The 12,029-nt window shown below is 50.8% G+C and overlaps 5 protein-coding genes across 5 annotated transcripts; 4 read left to right on the top strand and 1 right to left on the bottom strand.

Annotated features, from left to right (window-relative positions):
• Positions 1-2,163: 2,163 nt before the first annotated feature.
• On the top strand, positions 2,164-3,206 carry PHYSODRAFT_524340 (hypothetical protein; the record flags this gene model as incomplete). Its single annotated transcript, XM_009537245.1, has 2 exons — positions 2,164-2,717; positions 2,759-3,206. Coding segments are annotated over 2 exons (1,002 nt in total), but the record flags the coding sequence as incomplete, so codon positions are not given.
• A 449-nt stretch (positions 3,207-3,655) lies between these two features.
• PHYSODRAFT_524361 (hypothetical protein) lies at positions 3,656-4,000 on the top strand (the record flags this gene model as incomplete). Its single annotated transcript, XM_009537244.1, has 1 exon — positions 3,656-4,000. A coding segment is annotated over one exon (345 nt), but the record flags the coding sequence as incomplete, so codon positions are not given.
• A 2,257-nt stretch (positions 4,001-6,257) lies between these two features.
• Positions 6,258-8,525, bottom strand: PHYSODRAFT_318763 (hypothetical protein; the record flags this gene model as incomplete). The annotated part of the gene is made up of 7 exons (XM_009537243.1): positions 6,258-6,798; positions 6,957-6,995; positions 7,064-7,132; positions 7,193-7,467; positions 7,613-7,889; positions 7,967-8,154; positions 8,223-8,525. 7 exons carry the CDS (start codon positions 8,523-8,525, stop codon positions 6,258-6,260), a joined length of 1,692 nt encoding a protein of 563 aa, XP_009535538.1.
• Positions 8,526-9,901: 1,376 nt separating this feature from the next.
• On the top strand, positions 9,902-10,249 carry PHYSODRAFT_447411 (hypothetical protein; the record flags this gene model as incomplete). The annotated part of the gene is made up of 1 exon (XM_009537242.1): positions 9,902-10,249. A coding segment is annotated over one exon (348 nt), but the record flags the coding sequence as incomplete, so codon positions are not given.
• A 1,106-nt stretch (positions 10,250-11,355) lies between these two features.
• On the top strand, positions 11,356-11,760 carry PHYSODRAFT_288649 (hypothetical protein; the record flags this gene model as incomplete). Its single annotated transcript, XM_009537241.1, has 1 exon — positions 11,356-11,760. The coding sequence occupies one exon, from the start codon at positions 11,356-11,358 to the stop codon at positions 11,758-11,760; it is 405 nt and encodes a 134-aa protein (XP_009535536.1).
• Positions 11,761-12,029: the final 269 nt, after the last annotated feature.

The following is a 12,029-nucleotide window of genomic DNA, read 5'->3' as shown; positions in this document are numbered from 1 at the left end:
TGAAACCATGGATTCTGTCTTTACCCTCGATGTATCCAAGATGGGAAGCGGCAGTTTGGTAAGGTGACCTAGAGTTCCAAAGATGATTCCCTGGGTTTGGACCATAAATCCAGACTCTCTATACTGAACTTAAGTGTTTCCCGAGCCAACACCCAAGAATCCCCACAGTTCCCCAGGATTCCTCAGAATTCCCAAGATTTCAGAAGATGACCCTGAGTGTCACCTGGTTTTCAGGGATTCGAATCAGTTCGAAGCCAGTCTGCAATCAAAATGATGCGTGACCTTGAAGAACCGTCATGGATGCACATACTGGATACTTTCGAGGAGTCTAGAGGGAGTCCTGTACCATACTAAACCAAGTCTAAGGACCCACAATTGGCACTTTCGACGCCGTGCGACAATGGATTAGCAAGCCGATCGCAAGATTGGACCGCTGATCCCAAGGTGTACTCAAGACAAGACATTTTGACCCCAAGCATAGTGAACAGAAGATATTTGCCCGAAGAAGAGAGAGAGAGAAGTAGCTGATAAAAACCAAACAGAGTTCCTTTTACCCTGTACTGCGCAAGTGACTTCGGCCAAGCCTGCCGACGGAAATCCGGAGGACCCGAGACTACGACCGCGGGACGCTAAGGGCACATCAACGGCGAAGGACAGCCGTCTGTGTGGGCTCCATCAAACTCAAGTCCAGTTAGGTGGTGACCAGCGACGGCCTTGAGCTTCCTGGGGTGATCCATCTATTCCATATCATAGTTGGGTCACTTGCTGTGCTCGTGGTAGCCCATTTCATATTATTCCAGAGGGTATTCAGGGGTGCTAGGTAGTCGCCTCCAGGATTTTGTATTGACTGCTTGTGTGAAGGGAAGGTAACTGATAGTGATTGTATTTTCCTCCTTTATTGGAGGTGGTGCGCGTTTGTGTGAGTCTCAGGGGAGCTAGGCCCCTGAATTTCAGACTCGAGTGAGCCTAGTGTGTGTGACCCAACGTCCAAGGGTCCAAAAGAATAAGTGACGGCTAGTTGTAGTGTTTCTATACTCTGTATTTGTTGGTTCTATCGAGCTAGGAGTGCATTCGGGTAAGGTGTCTTCTGAGTTCCAAGTCCCAGAGTTGACTGAAATCCTGGACCCTGAATTCGTGATATTCTGGGTTTCAGGGGATCTGATTCGCTGGGTTTGCCTTTTGGTGTGGAGGTGCGTTCTGAAGTAGACGTGCGCTCCCGCACTTCTTCGAGGCTACATTTTCAACCGGTGGAGTGCCGTTCCGTCGAAGACAAACGAGCCGACAGGGATTACACAAGGTACCCACGCCAACCAAGGAGTGTGATTCTCAGGGTTTAAAGCTTTGCGGCTGCGAATCTCTGGGTCTATCTTCTTGCTGTTGACTCTCAAGTCGATTCTCTGGGTCTACCCATGGGGAACAGTCTTGGGCTGCGCTCTACGAACCCCCCTGGGCGACAAAGGTTTCATCGGCCTCGCCTCATCACCTCCACCGCGTGCCACCCGCAGACGTCGCCTAGAGACTCGAGTGCTACTCCGCCGTCCCGTGCAGGAGAAGGCGGAGCAGCAGCGACAGGAGCAGCAGAGCCAGCGCGAGCACAAGGAGTACGAGCAGCCGCCCGCAGTGCGAGGCCACCACCGAGAGCTACCTGCAGTAGGAGGAGGCCCCCACCGCCGCGTGCTGCCCGCAGACGTCGCCAAGAGACTCGAGTGCTACTCCGCCGTCCCGTGCAGGAGAAGGCGGAGCGGCAGCGGCAGGAGCAGCGCCAGCACGAGCACAAGGAGTACGAGCAGCCGCCCGCAGTGCGAGGCCACCACCGAGAGCTACCTGCAGTAGGAGGAGGCCACCTCCGCCGCGTGCTGCCCGCAGACGTCGCCAAGAGACTCGAGTGCATTTTAACGTGTCGTGCTGGAGAAGACACGAAGAACGGTTGTGGGTGGTAACAGAGTGCTCGTTGTTATGGTTTGACCACCTGTTGCAGTTCGTGAGGCGGTTCAAGCCTATCAACCCTCTGCGGGCTACACGCTTAAACCACCTACTGTCACGGAGAAATCATTCATTTTTGAGTGGGGTGTACGCGTAGAGTATATCGACAATGTTAAAGTGAAAACTGGCTGGGTATGTCATGCCGACGAGGCGTGTCGACAGGCAGGTGTGAAGTTGGTGTTGTCACGAGCAAGAACATCTAGAGCAACAGAGCATTTACGAAAGGTGCATCGAATCTCGTCGAAGAAAACTGCGGCTGCAGTTGAAGGAAAACGAAAGCGAGATGAAACGGTTGAACGGCTGCTCTCGTCGAATTTGTATCGAACAAACCCTCAACGCCTTCATTTGCTGCTGGAAACCCTTCGCATCGTGAACAATAACTTGCCTTTCTGTAGCGGCGAGTACGAACAATCCCGAGTAATCCGGCAGGTGGTGGTGAGAGAAAAGATGCAGACTACGATAAATGCAGAGCGAATTGCGAAGGCAATTGTCGAGCTCTACAGCTCGACCAAAGCGGAGTTAATTGACTTCTTAGAACGTAATCGCTCCGATTGCGCGAATTTTGTGATCATGACAGACTTTTGGACTTGTCGTACAACTCATGGGAAATATTTAGGGTTGCGGTTTTATCTCGTGGATGAGTTTTGGCAAATGCGATCGGTGATGCTTGGAACGCGAAAATTTAGCCCATCGTATGGAGACCGCGACGTTGGAATTCAAGGTCCATTTTCGGCGTGGCTGGAAAAAATTCTGGAGGATTTCAGACTTCGGAAAGATTTCGTTTTTGCTGCCACGAGCGACGCTGGGCCTGGTGTCAAAAACTTGCTGGTCAACAAATTGAAATACATGCTGCGCACATGGCCCATGCAGCGACAAAGGAAGCATGTGGAATGAGAAATGATGCAAGTAAGTCGCTGAATCCGGGCATGACTAAGTTGATTTCACGGACTAAGAAGACTATTTACCAGATTCGCACCGTGGAAACTACTGGCAATTTATTTCAAGAGCTGTGTAGAACACAAACTGAAACTGGAACAACCCAACTTCTTGATTACAATCCAGCCCGATTTTTGAGTCTGAGGACAGCAATTAGAAGGATTCTGGATAAATGGACTGCGATAGTTGCCTGGTATGATGAAAGGGCACTAAAAGCAATTTACTCGAGAACGCCTTCGAAAGGCGCTCGATTCACGATTTTTTTCGAGATATTACAAGACGAGTGAGACTCAATCAGCTGCATTTGTGTTTGAGATGCAATCTCGGCTTCACCCGACATACAAAAGTCCTGATAAATCCTTAAACCGTGTGGTAAAGCTATGCTGTATCGACAATAGATAGCGAGAGAGAGACGCAGAGGTTCGATTGGAGTATTTCAGCGAAAAAAATAAAGAAAAGTTTCGGGAAATTTTGACAGCAGTAGCCCAGGACCGTACTATTTTTGAGTATGCAAGTTCTAATTTCGCATCGCGCCCGAGATCGGACTTTCTGGAAGAGATACAAGCAGAGTTTTCGTGTACAAGTAGGCATACTGAAACTCAGGACCTACCAAGATCGCGAGTTGACGATGAATTGAATCGGTGGGTTTTTTTGATGAAACTCCAATTGGAGTCAAAGCGGACGGCGAAGAAGAAAGTGTTTTGGAATTTTGGCGTGGGATGGAGCAAGAAAAAAATATCAGATACTACCACGAGCAGCAAAATTATTGTTCGCAGTTCCTACATCGTCCGCTCATATCGAGAGAGATTTTTGCGTCGCTGGTAGTATGGTGACCCCACAACGCACGCGGATCACTCAGCACAATGTCGACATGGGCATCTTCCTAAACCGCAACCGGACCTTTGTTGATCTTACTCAATGCGAGGAAATTCCCAGCGAGGAACTAGCATCTCATGTCCCCTCAAGCATGTCCTACCCGATTGAGTGTGTGCCCGATGGATTCGGAGACGACGTGCTGGCGGAGATGATGTCTAGCACAAGTCTGTCAGAACTGTTTGACTTCAATGATGTTTCGTCGTAGAAGCCCGGGGTGTTCTCCCTCGCTTCTTAACGGTTTTCATTCGCGACGATACCTATCGGTGTAAGAGATTATCGTTAGCATGTTACATCATAACAGCAAATTCATATACACTTACTTTGAGTTCAATGATTGCCGCCCTTGTCTCAGCACGCATCTGCACCTCACGCAGCACCTCCGCGATCACTGCGGTGAGAGCGCATCCCGCAGAGAGTGTACGTTTTGCCACGGCTGTCGACTGCCTTTGCTTATGGGGGGCTACCTTTGCGTATTGATCACTGCCCTCGGGTAGGGCTTCTTTTAGACTTGGCTGCGAAGATTTTGTAGGAAACATTTCTGCTTTCGCTTCTGCAAACATACTCTTCAACATGCTGCGCAACCATGAACGCTCAGGTCGAGCTTCGCCATCTTCTCGAGCTGGCACACCGTCAGCACGCGCTGTTACAAGCTTAGGCGACAGGCGGTACGTGTCTAGCTGCTGCTCACATGCTGCACACTTCTTTTCGCTGTCGGCTTCGGCCCTACCCAACCTTGTCTTTAAGTCCTCCAGCTCCGTCTTGATCTCAGCATGCCAGTTGCCACGCGCAACTTCTGCTGTCCATCAATGGCCAGTAGCTGCTGCGCGCGTTCGCCATCGTCAAACCCACCCATCCTTCTCGTAGCAACAACTATCTCTTGATTAGTTGTGTCATCGCCCCGATATTCAGCAGCTGCGGCCGCTCTAGCTCGTGAACGGGTCATGACCATTTTCGCTCGTCGTACTAACAAGCTTGCACGCCAATTCGCAAACCCAAGTCGCTTACCAATACGTCTGTGCGCGGCACGCGGCGGTGGGGGCCTCCTCCTACTGCAGGTAGCTCTCGGTGGTGGCCTCGCACTGCGGGCGGCTGCTCGTACTCCTTGTGCTCGCGCTGGCGCTGCTCCTGCCGCTGCTGCTCCGCCTTCTCCTGCACGGGACGGCGGAGTAGCACTCGAGTCTCTTGGCGACGTCTGCGGGCGGCACGCGGCGGTGGGGGCTTCCTCCTGCTTGCTGCTGATTTTTTGTGTGTTCCGTATATTTGCGCGGTTTTTTAGCCAGTGAAATCTTGTTGTATTCGAGCGCGGTCGTTGTGCTCCCCTGTCAAATCGGATCACGGAAGAGCGCCCAAATCCCAACGAGTGCGCTCGCAGGCTTTTTGCTGCTCGCGCTCTTTCACGCGAGCAGCGCTCCTGCTCAGCTCGTGGGGTGCTTGGGATAGTAGGTACTATAAATCGTCGATTGCGTCGTGAATGCAGTTCAGGGAGACGTTGAGTTTTTCAAACAAACAAAATATCTGCGAGTACGCGAGTGTTTTTTGCTACTCTGACTTCCTGAGTTTTGCCGTCGCACATCTGATCGTCTTCTTCCTGGGAAAACTAAGGCTCCGAGCGAGTCGACTGGTATATGAACGCCTCGACTTTTTGATCTTTCTTCCGTTGCGGCGCTGCCAAGAAACGGGATAATGGGGAAATTCTGATCCGCATATTTCGCTAGACGTGTTGTTGCTGATGTACTGGGCAAGGGATCGGATTCACGTCGCAGGACCACAGAAAGCAGTTGCAGCAGATCCGACCACGGGCGAAAAACACGCAAACTGCTCAATGGATCAATGGTGGTAGCATCTCTAGGCTTTCTAGGCTTGACGATACCATCAAAACTCGGCAGCTCTCGCAGTTGAGTACTCCAGGAGTCTTGTAAAAATTGAGGGTCTCCTAGAATTTGTTGCAACCCGCAGTATACGATTGATAAATCACTGAGAATGGTGCTGTCATATAGTTTCTGCAATGTGGTCCGCACACACACCGGGATATACAAGGAACACTTCTAACAGTAAGAGATGCTAAAAAAATAGAAAAAATCGAAACTTACAGTGTCTCCAACTAGTGAAATATGGAATTTCACGCGTAACTTTATAAATAAGCAGTAAAGTATATGGCGGTAAAGTCGACCGGCCAGAAGCTGCCAGAAATTCACTTTTCCATACCCATCCACAGGGTTCATTGCAGCAATTTGATTAACCTTTACACTATCTGAGCGGATCAACGTTGGCTTAATCCCGCGCGAAGGACGCTGATCGGAGATACTCCCGTGTTCGTCATCGATGCCGCGGCAGGTTTGTGCTTAAGTTGATGAAGGCCTACATTATTTTGCCTTGAGACTTTTTTTCGGTAATTCTGGTCGAGAAGAGTATCACCGATAGCCTGCCCCCTGGACCTATCGGCGATAGGTGACGGGCCAAAACTAACCCACACAGCCAAGCCATTTCTCCTCAGCAGAGTCACATTTTGGGCCGACCCCCTTTTCGATCTGAAGCCGCCGAAGGGCGATGTAGTTGTCGTCAGCAAGACACGAAAGAACTTGAAACCTCGTGTTGTAACAAAGCCCAGTTCTGTTTCCGGGAAGGAGACACTGGCGATACGGTTTACCCCCGCACATTTCAATCGTAGCCTTGGTAGGGAAACTGAGATATTCTGGCGAATCAAGCGGTGACGGCTGGCAAATGGCCGGAGCAAACTTCTCAAACTCACTTTTGGTGCCGATACTTCCTAGAAATGGGTCGATATTCATCAGACAAGTTGCTGCTGGGATGTTGACCAACGGATAGCTCTGACACGAGACGTGGCTCAGGTTACAGGGCGCCATAAAGCCATTGCAGCAAATGTGGTTCGGCCGGAGGAGCACAAACTCTAAGAGATTTTGCAGGGGCGACATGTCAGGTAGTTGCTCCATGTTGGGCATGAGGGAGAGGATGAGTCTGCCCAGCTTTGGTACGTGTTGGAAACTCGGTAATTCACGTAATTTCGTCAATCACGCTAGCGAGAGACTTTGAAGGTTGGGAACTCCCGTGAGCGGGGGAAGATGGTCGATGTTTTCATGAACTCCCAAGTGTACCGTTGGCAGTCGAGGCAAATTACCGAATATATCCTCTGGCAACCCAACCCAAACAGGTTTGAATTGCCGTATTTTCCTTCGATATGACTACATTTACAATAACATTCAGTATTCATCAATTGTTCGTTGCTGACAAAAAGTTTAGATGAACTTACAGTGTTTCCAGGTGATGTAGCTCTATGGCCCACGAGGGAATATGCTCTATACTTGTGTACATCAAGTAGCTGGCATTAAACACAGAGTGAGGCCCAGCTACAATTCATACGGATAGTACACTGACGTACATGACTCGCAGATTACTACACTTGCGAACCTCTTCTGGCAACTCGAGCAGCTGTCGATTGATCACCTGAAGCGAAGTCAGCATACCAGCTGCAGCCAGAGTTTTCACTTTTCCATAGGCGTCAATGGGGCTCATCCACTCGTCGAAAGTCTTTGGTGCGATGTCGATATCGATAGCAATGAGGCACGGACAATTCTCGTCGCTGGGCATCCACTGGTGGGCAAATACGACACATTGTGGATGGACGGAGTAGAGCGTCTCCGAATCTGACATTGCCTTGTGAGTTGACAGCAAGACGATTCCTTCCGATTAAACTGACAGCCACGAATACAACCGTGACTCCTTTCGGCACCGGCAGCACATCTGCCGCCGCACGTGGTCTAAGCATCTGGATAATTTTATCGCGATGTCGCGTCCATACAAGAGCCTCCAAAACTCGCTCGAACCGATAGCAAAATGCCAGATTCATGCTAATTCGCAGTACAAAATCCAAGAGCGAACTGATGCGAAGGCAGTCGAAGTTTACTCGGAATAGCGCAATTTTGGACGGACTTGCAAAAGACCGAGCGAGGTGCTCGAAGCTTCCAGGAGGGAGCATTTCCAGGTAGGTAAGATAAACTTCCCGACCAAAGTCAAAATTGTAGTAGCAGTAGACCAGCACCACGATCGGGAACAGAACGGCGACTGACAAATCGAAGCTAACCATACAACGTAAGCGCTCTAATAGTTATTTCTTTGTCAGCAACCTTGACCTCGCAAGTAAAACTGGACGTACATGGAGTCGATAAAAACCTCAGTTAAAACTGAAAAGCGGCCGGTTAGTACATTAACGGCGCAGGACAGTGCGTTGACCGCAAGAAAGCCCGCAAATCCATACGTGAGGCTCATGGGGCTCCCGCTCTGCAGTAGCTGACGAAGCATTGCTGTCTCCATAGAGATGTCAATTAGCTTCGAGAATGCATTCTACTGTATAGAGTGCGGTATGAGATTCCCAAACAACAGGTACGCAGTGCTTTTGACTCGAAGCGTACCCATTTCTTGCGATTTTTCCCTTCGTAGGCTGTAAGATCTTCGTAAAGACTGCGAAAACGTTCATACCTCGGAACGACGGAGCTCAGCCACGACACTAATCCACGTCTTGACGTAGTGAATGCAGTTGGATGGCTGCTAAATGCCGATCCGAACAACTTGTCGCGCCAGAAGAGCATCCGTAACGTCACGATCAAGTAACAAACGTCCACAACCACCAAGCCGACGGCACCAGCGAGCGTCATGTGTGGATTAGCATCGGTAATTAGCCAGAACTCGCCGTTGTCGTACGAACTCGTGTCCATGAGCAGATTGGCCGCCTTATTCGGCGCCAGAGCGAAGAAAATCAGCCACGACGTCCACGCCATGCAAACGAGAAGACTGCAGAGCATCGGGACACCGAGAATTCCATAGGCTTGGCCGAATGAGAGCGACCCAATGTGACTGCGTCCAAGGATTCGTTGGCTTTCGAGCCTTAGCTGCTTAGCTGTCGGTGCTGCGGGCGAAATTTGGCTGAACTTGGTGGGTTTTCAAGTGATAGCAAAACTGTGGATCGTGGCGCGGGAACATGGCGATGTTGTAGGGCTCGCCCTGCTTGCATCCGAGCCGCTGGGCGAAATTGACGTCCCTTTGGCCATCGCCAGCGAACACTCAATCGACAGAGCGAGTTGGCCGCAAAATGAATTGACAAGACCTTGAGAAGGATATTTTTGCCTGGCTGTCTCTCACAGAAATACTTGGCGCAAAATAACTTCCAAAGTGTCTTAGCTGCATTTGGTCGGAGATGGCTACATTTTGTCCCCAACTTCAACGACTTCCCCATTGGTCAAAATGCAAATTGTACCATTGTGTCGGTACAATGTTTTGGTTTTCGTCTGCAAAGATGGAGCCCACCAACGTCGAGCTGGTCAGCGCGTCGCCGTCCATGGACCTCCTGGACGACACAGAATTTCTCCAGCATATCCCAACCGTCTACGGCATAGCGAACACTCCGGCGCACAATTCGAGCCTGCCCCCGCTCTCCACCGACGTCTGTAGCCCAAGTTACGGCGCTCCAACCGGCGATGAATCTGTTGGACTGACACCGGACGAAGCGGCCGAGCTTTTGAAGGCCTTGGACGCCTCCGATCCCTCCCAAACTTTACCACAAGAATCTCCAGCATTTCAAGCTACTGAAGGCCAATCATCAAGTGTTAAAGAGGCAAAACTGAGGAGAAAGCCTGGCAGGAAGAAGGTCACGAACCCGACCACTGGAAAGATGAGGAACCCATCCCGCGAACGCCTCCAGAGTGAACTCGCCTATCTCCGGAAGAAGGTCGTGGAACTTGAGGGAGAATTGAGGGTCTTGCAGGTTGGGAAGCGCTCAAATTTGAGCTTGATGGGCCCGGAAACGACGAAGCAGGGGGCCGGTGGGGCCGGTGCTCGAGTTTGGCAGCGTATCGCCCAGCGCCAAGCTCAGGGACGAGATGCAGCTGAGGAGGAGAACCGACGGTTGAAAACTGTACTGGAGGGGCAGATCCAACTGGCGCAGAGACTGGAGCAGGTGCTGCACAAGCGGCCCAACGTGTCGGTCTTTGGGGATGGAGAGGGGATGCAGAACAAGAGGCTCTGTATCGGCAACGAAGATCCAAGTCGAACGTACGAATTGTTCTTGGGTGAGCTGGATGCGTTGTATGCCCGGATGGATCAAGTCTTTCACGAGAGTGGGTTGGACAACTCGGTGGATGACTCGATCAGGAAGGCCTATATCAAGACGAGAATGGGCTCTGAGGGCCAGGAAGAGCTCTACGCTGAGCTGCTCGACGTGAATATCCTCCCATTCGACTCCGAACGCGTGTCGTCGGCCATGTGGTACGCGGCGAAGCGGCAGTACAGCAAGAACAGCTACCATTCCTACCAGGGTGTGGAAGGGAGGGATGATACGATTGCGGTGAAATACCGGAGCAAGTCTCAGCGGAGGGGTGTCGAAGCGTGGCTGGATGTCATCATGGTCATGCGCTGTTACGCGGAGAAGGATCGACTTGCGATCGTTTGGCGGTCGGCATCCCAAGGAGAAGACGAACTTTCGGGAATGTATACGGACGAAACGGGCTGGAGCGTGTTGAAACGCATCCCGCCAGACTCCGGGATCAGTCTGAAGGGAAGCGTCATGCACAACTGCGTGCTGGTCGTCCCGAAACGCGTGGACTACTCGGCCCCGATGCAGCAAGGCGAGGTTGGATTGCTCACGAACTTTGTGATCAACTCGTACGAGGATGATGTCGTTGCTTTGAGTACAATGGTGGAGGATCTCCTGATGCAAGATGGCGTCGTTGTCACTCAAAGCGTTGGTACCCAGTAACCACAGGAATGTATTCAATGCGATATCGGTTGCTGTACATCGTGCAAATCTGCATGCTAGGAAGAAACGGGACAGTAAGGTACTTCGAAGTACGTGTTTTTGGATGAAACGGGATACGTGCGCACAAGACAAATTGTATTGAACATGTAGAACTCCGCTCGACATCTATTCAAGGCCCGTGTGCATGTAGTGGACTACGATTGTTATACTGCACCCAAAAAGATGGTTGAAACGATGCCACCGCCCCGATTTCTTCGGCAATGGTGCTCGTTGCAGCTGGTACGGGTGCACAGTTTGAGTAAATCTTAAGATTTGGTAGGGGTCCCACGTGATCCCCCATGGCATTTACACAGGCAGTCAAGAAATGACCTTGTAGTACAAGTTGTATAGTGTGCCGATGAGAGTCGTGAGCTGAACTAACTCCAGAGAGTCTTCGGCAAAGACAACAAAGATAATTTATGGTTTGTCTTTATTTATGAATGCTTAGCTCGTACATGTAGTGAGAATGCGACTTTTTCTTCAGGTGCAGTAACGTGCCTTTGCGAATATTCGGAAATTATCTCACAGTGTCGTGCAACTGAAACATGCGCTAACCTATACATTGAAGCTACTGAGCAGGCATGCAAATACCCGATGGATTTGTTACACAGGCGGTTGGATCAATTTTATCGCTGGTTCTATCACCCGATCATTTGCCAGCTCTTGCTGCCACTGGGAAAGGTTGGCAGGTCATTTCGCAATTCAGCCCGCCCTTCTCAAGCAACGGTTCCTAACTGAAAGAAACGAGTAGCAAAATGCGCGCCGCCTATCTCATTCTACTAGCTGCGATCACGTTCTTCGCAAGTGGTTCCGCAGCGGACCAGACCCAGTTGACCACCTTCACCAGAGGTATCGACGCTCGCCCTATCGGATCGACTGAAGTCGACAGCAAGAGATTCCTGCGCAGACGCAAGCACAGCGAAGATGAAGCTGCGGAGGACGAAGAGAGAGCCGGGTCTATGGACGACGTCGTTGCGAAGCTCGCGGGCCTGGTGCCGACGCTGAGCAAAGTACGCAAGTCTACTGTCGCCAAGGGCATGGCCTACCTGCAGCAAACCAGGCTTTCTAGCCATCAGCGGGAGGCTATCCAAGCTTTCCTTGCTCTTGATGAGAGCGGGCGCCAGGCTGTCATGAAGGCCTTGGCTGGTAAGCGCTTGTAGTCGAGGAGTTTTTTTTCTTCAGTTTGGTAAGGGAATAAAGCGTATTGTCTGTTGCAGCTGCAAATTCACTATTACTTTCAAAATTACTTGGAACGAGTTGCACTCGTGAACAAATGATGTGCTTTTGTTGCCCTTTGGTAGTCTGGCAGACACCGCGTTGCTAGCCATGCTTTGCCAATCGCAGCACAGTTGCGATTATTGTCTGCACGTACACACGATTCTCGTAAAATCAATGCACAACTCGTGCTCATGCGTCACTGGAAAATGCA

This window comes from Phytophthora sojae (genome assembly GCF_000149755.1).
Source record: "Phytophthora sojae unplaced genomic scaffold PHYSOscaffold_10, whole genome shotgun sequence".
Classification (NCBI taxonomy): domain Eukaryota; phylum Oomycota; class Peronosporomycetes; order Peronosporales; family Peronosporaceae; genus Phytophthora; species Phytophthora sojae.
The sequence above is the reverse complement of the archived record's forward strand: the minus strand, read 5'-3'. Positions and strand labels throughout refer to the sequence as shown.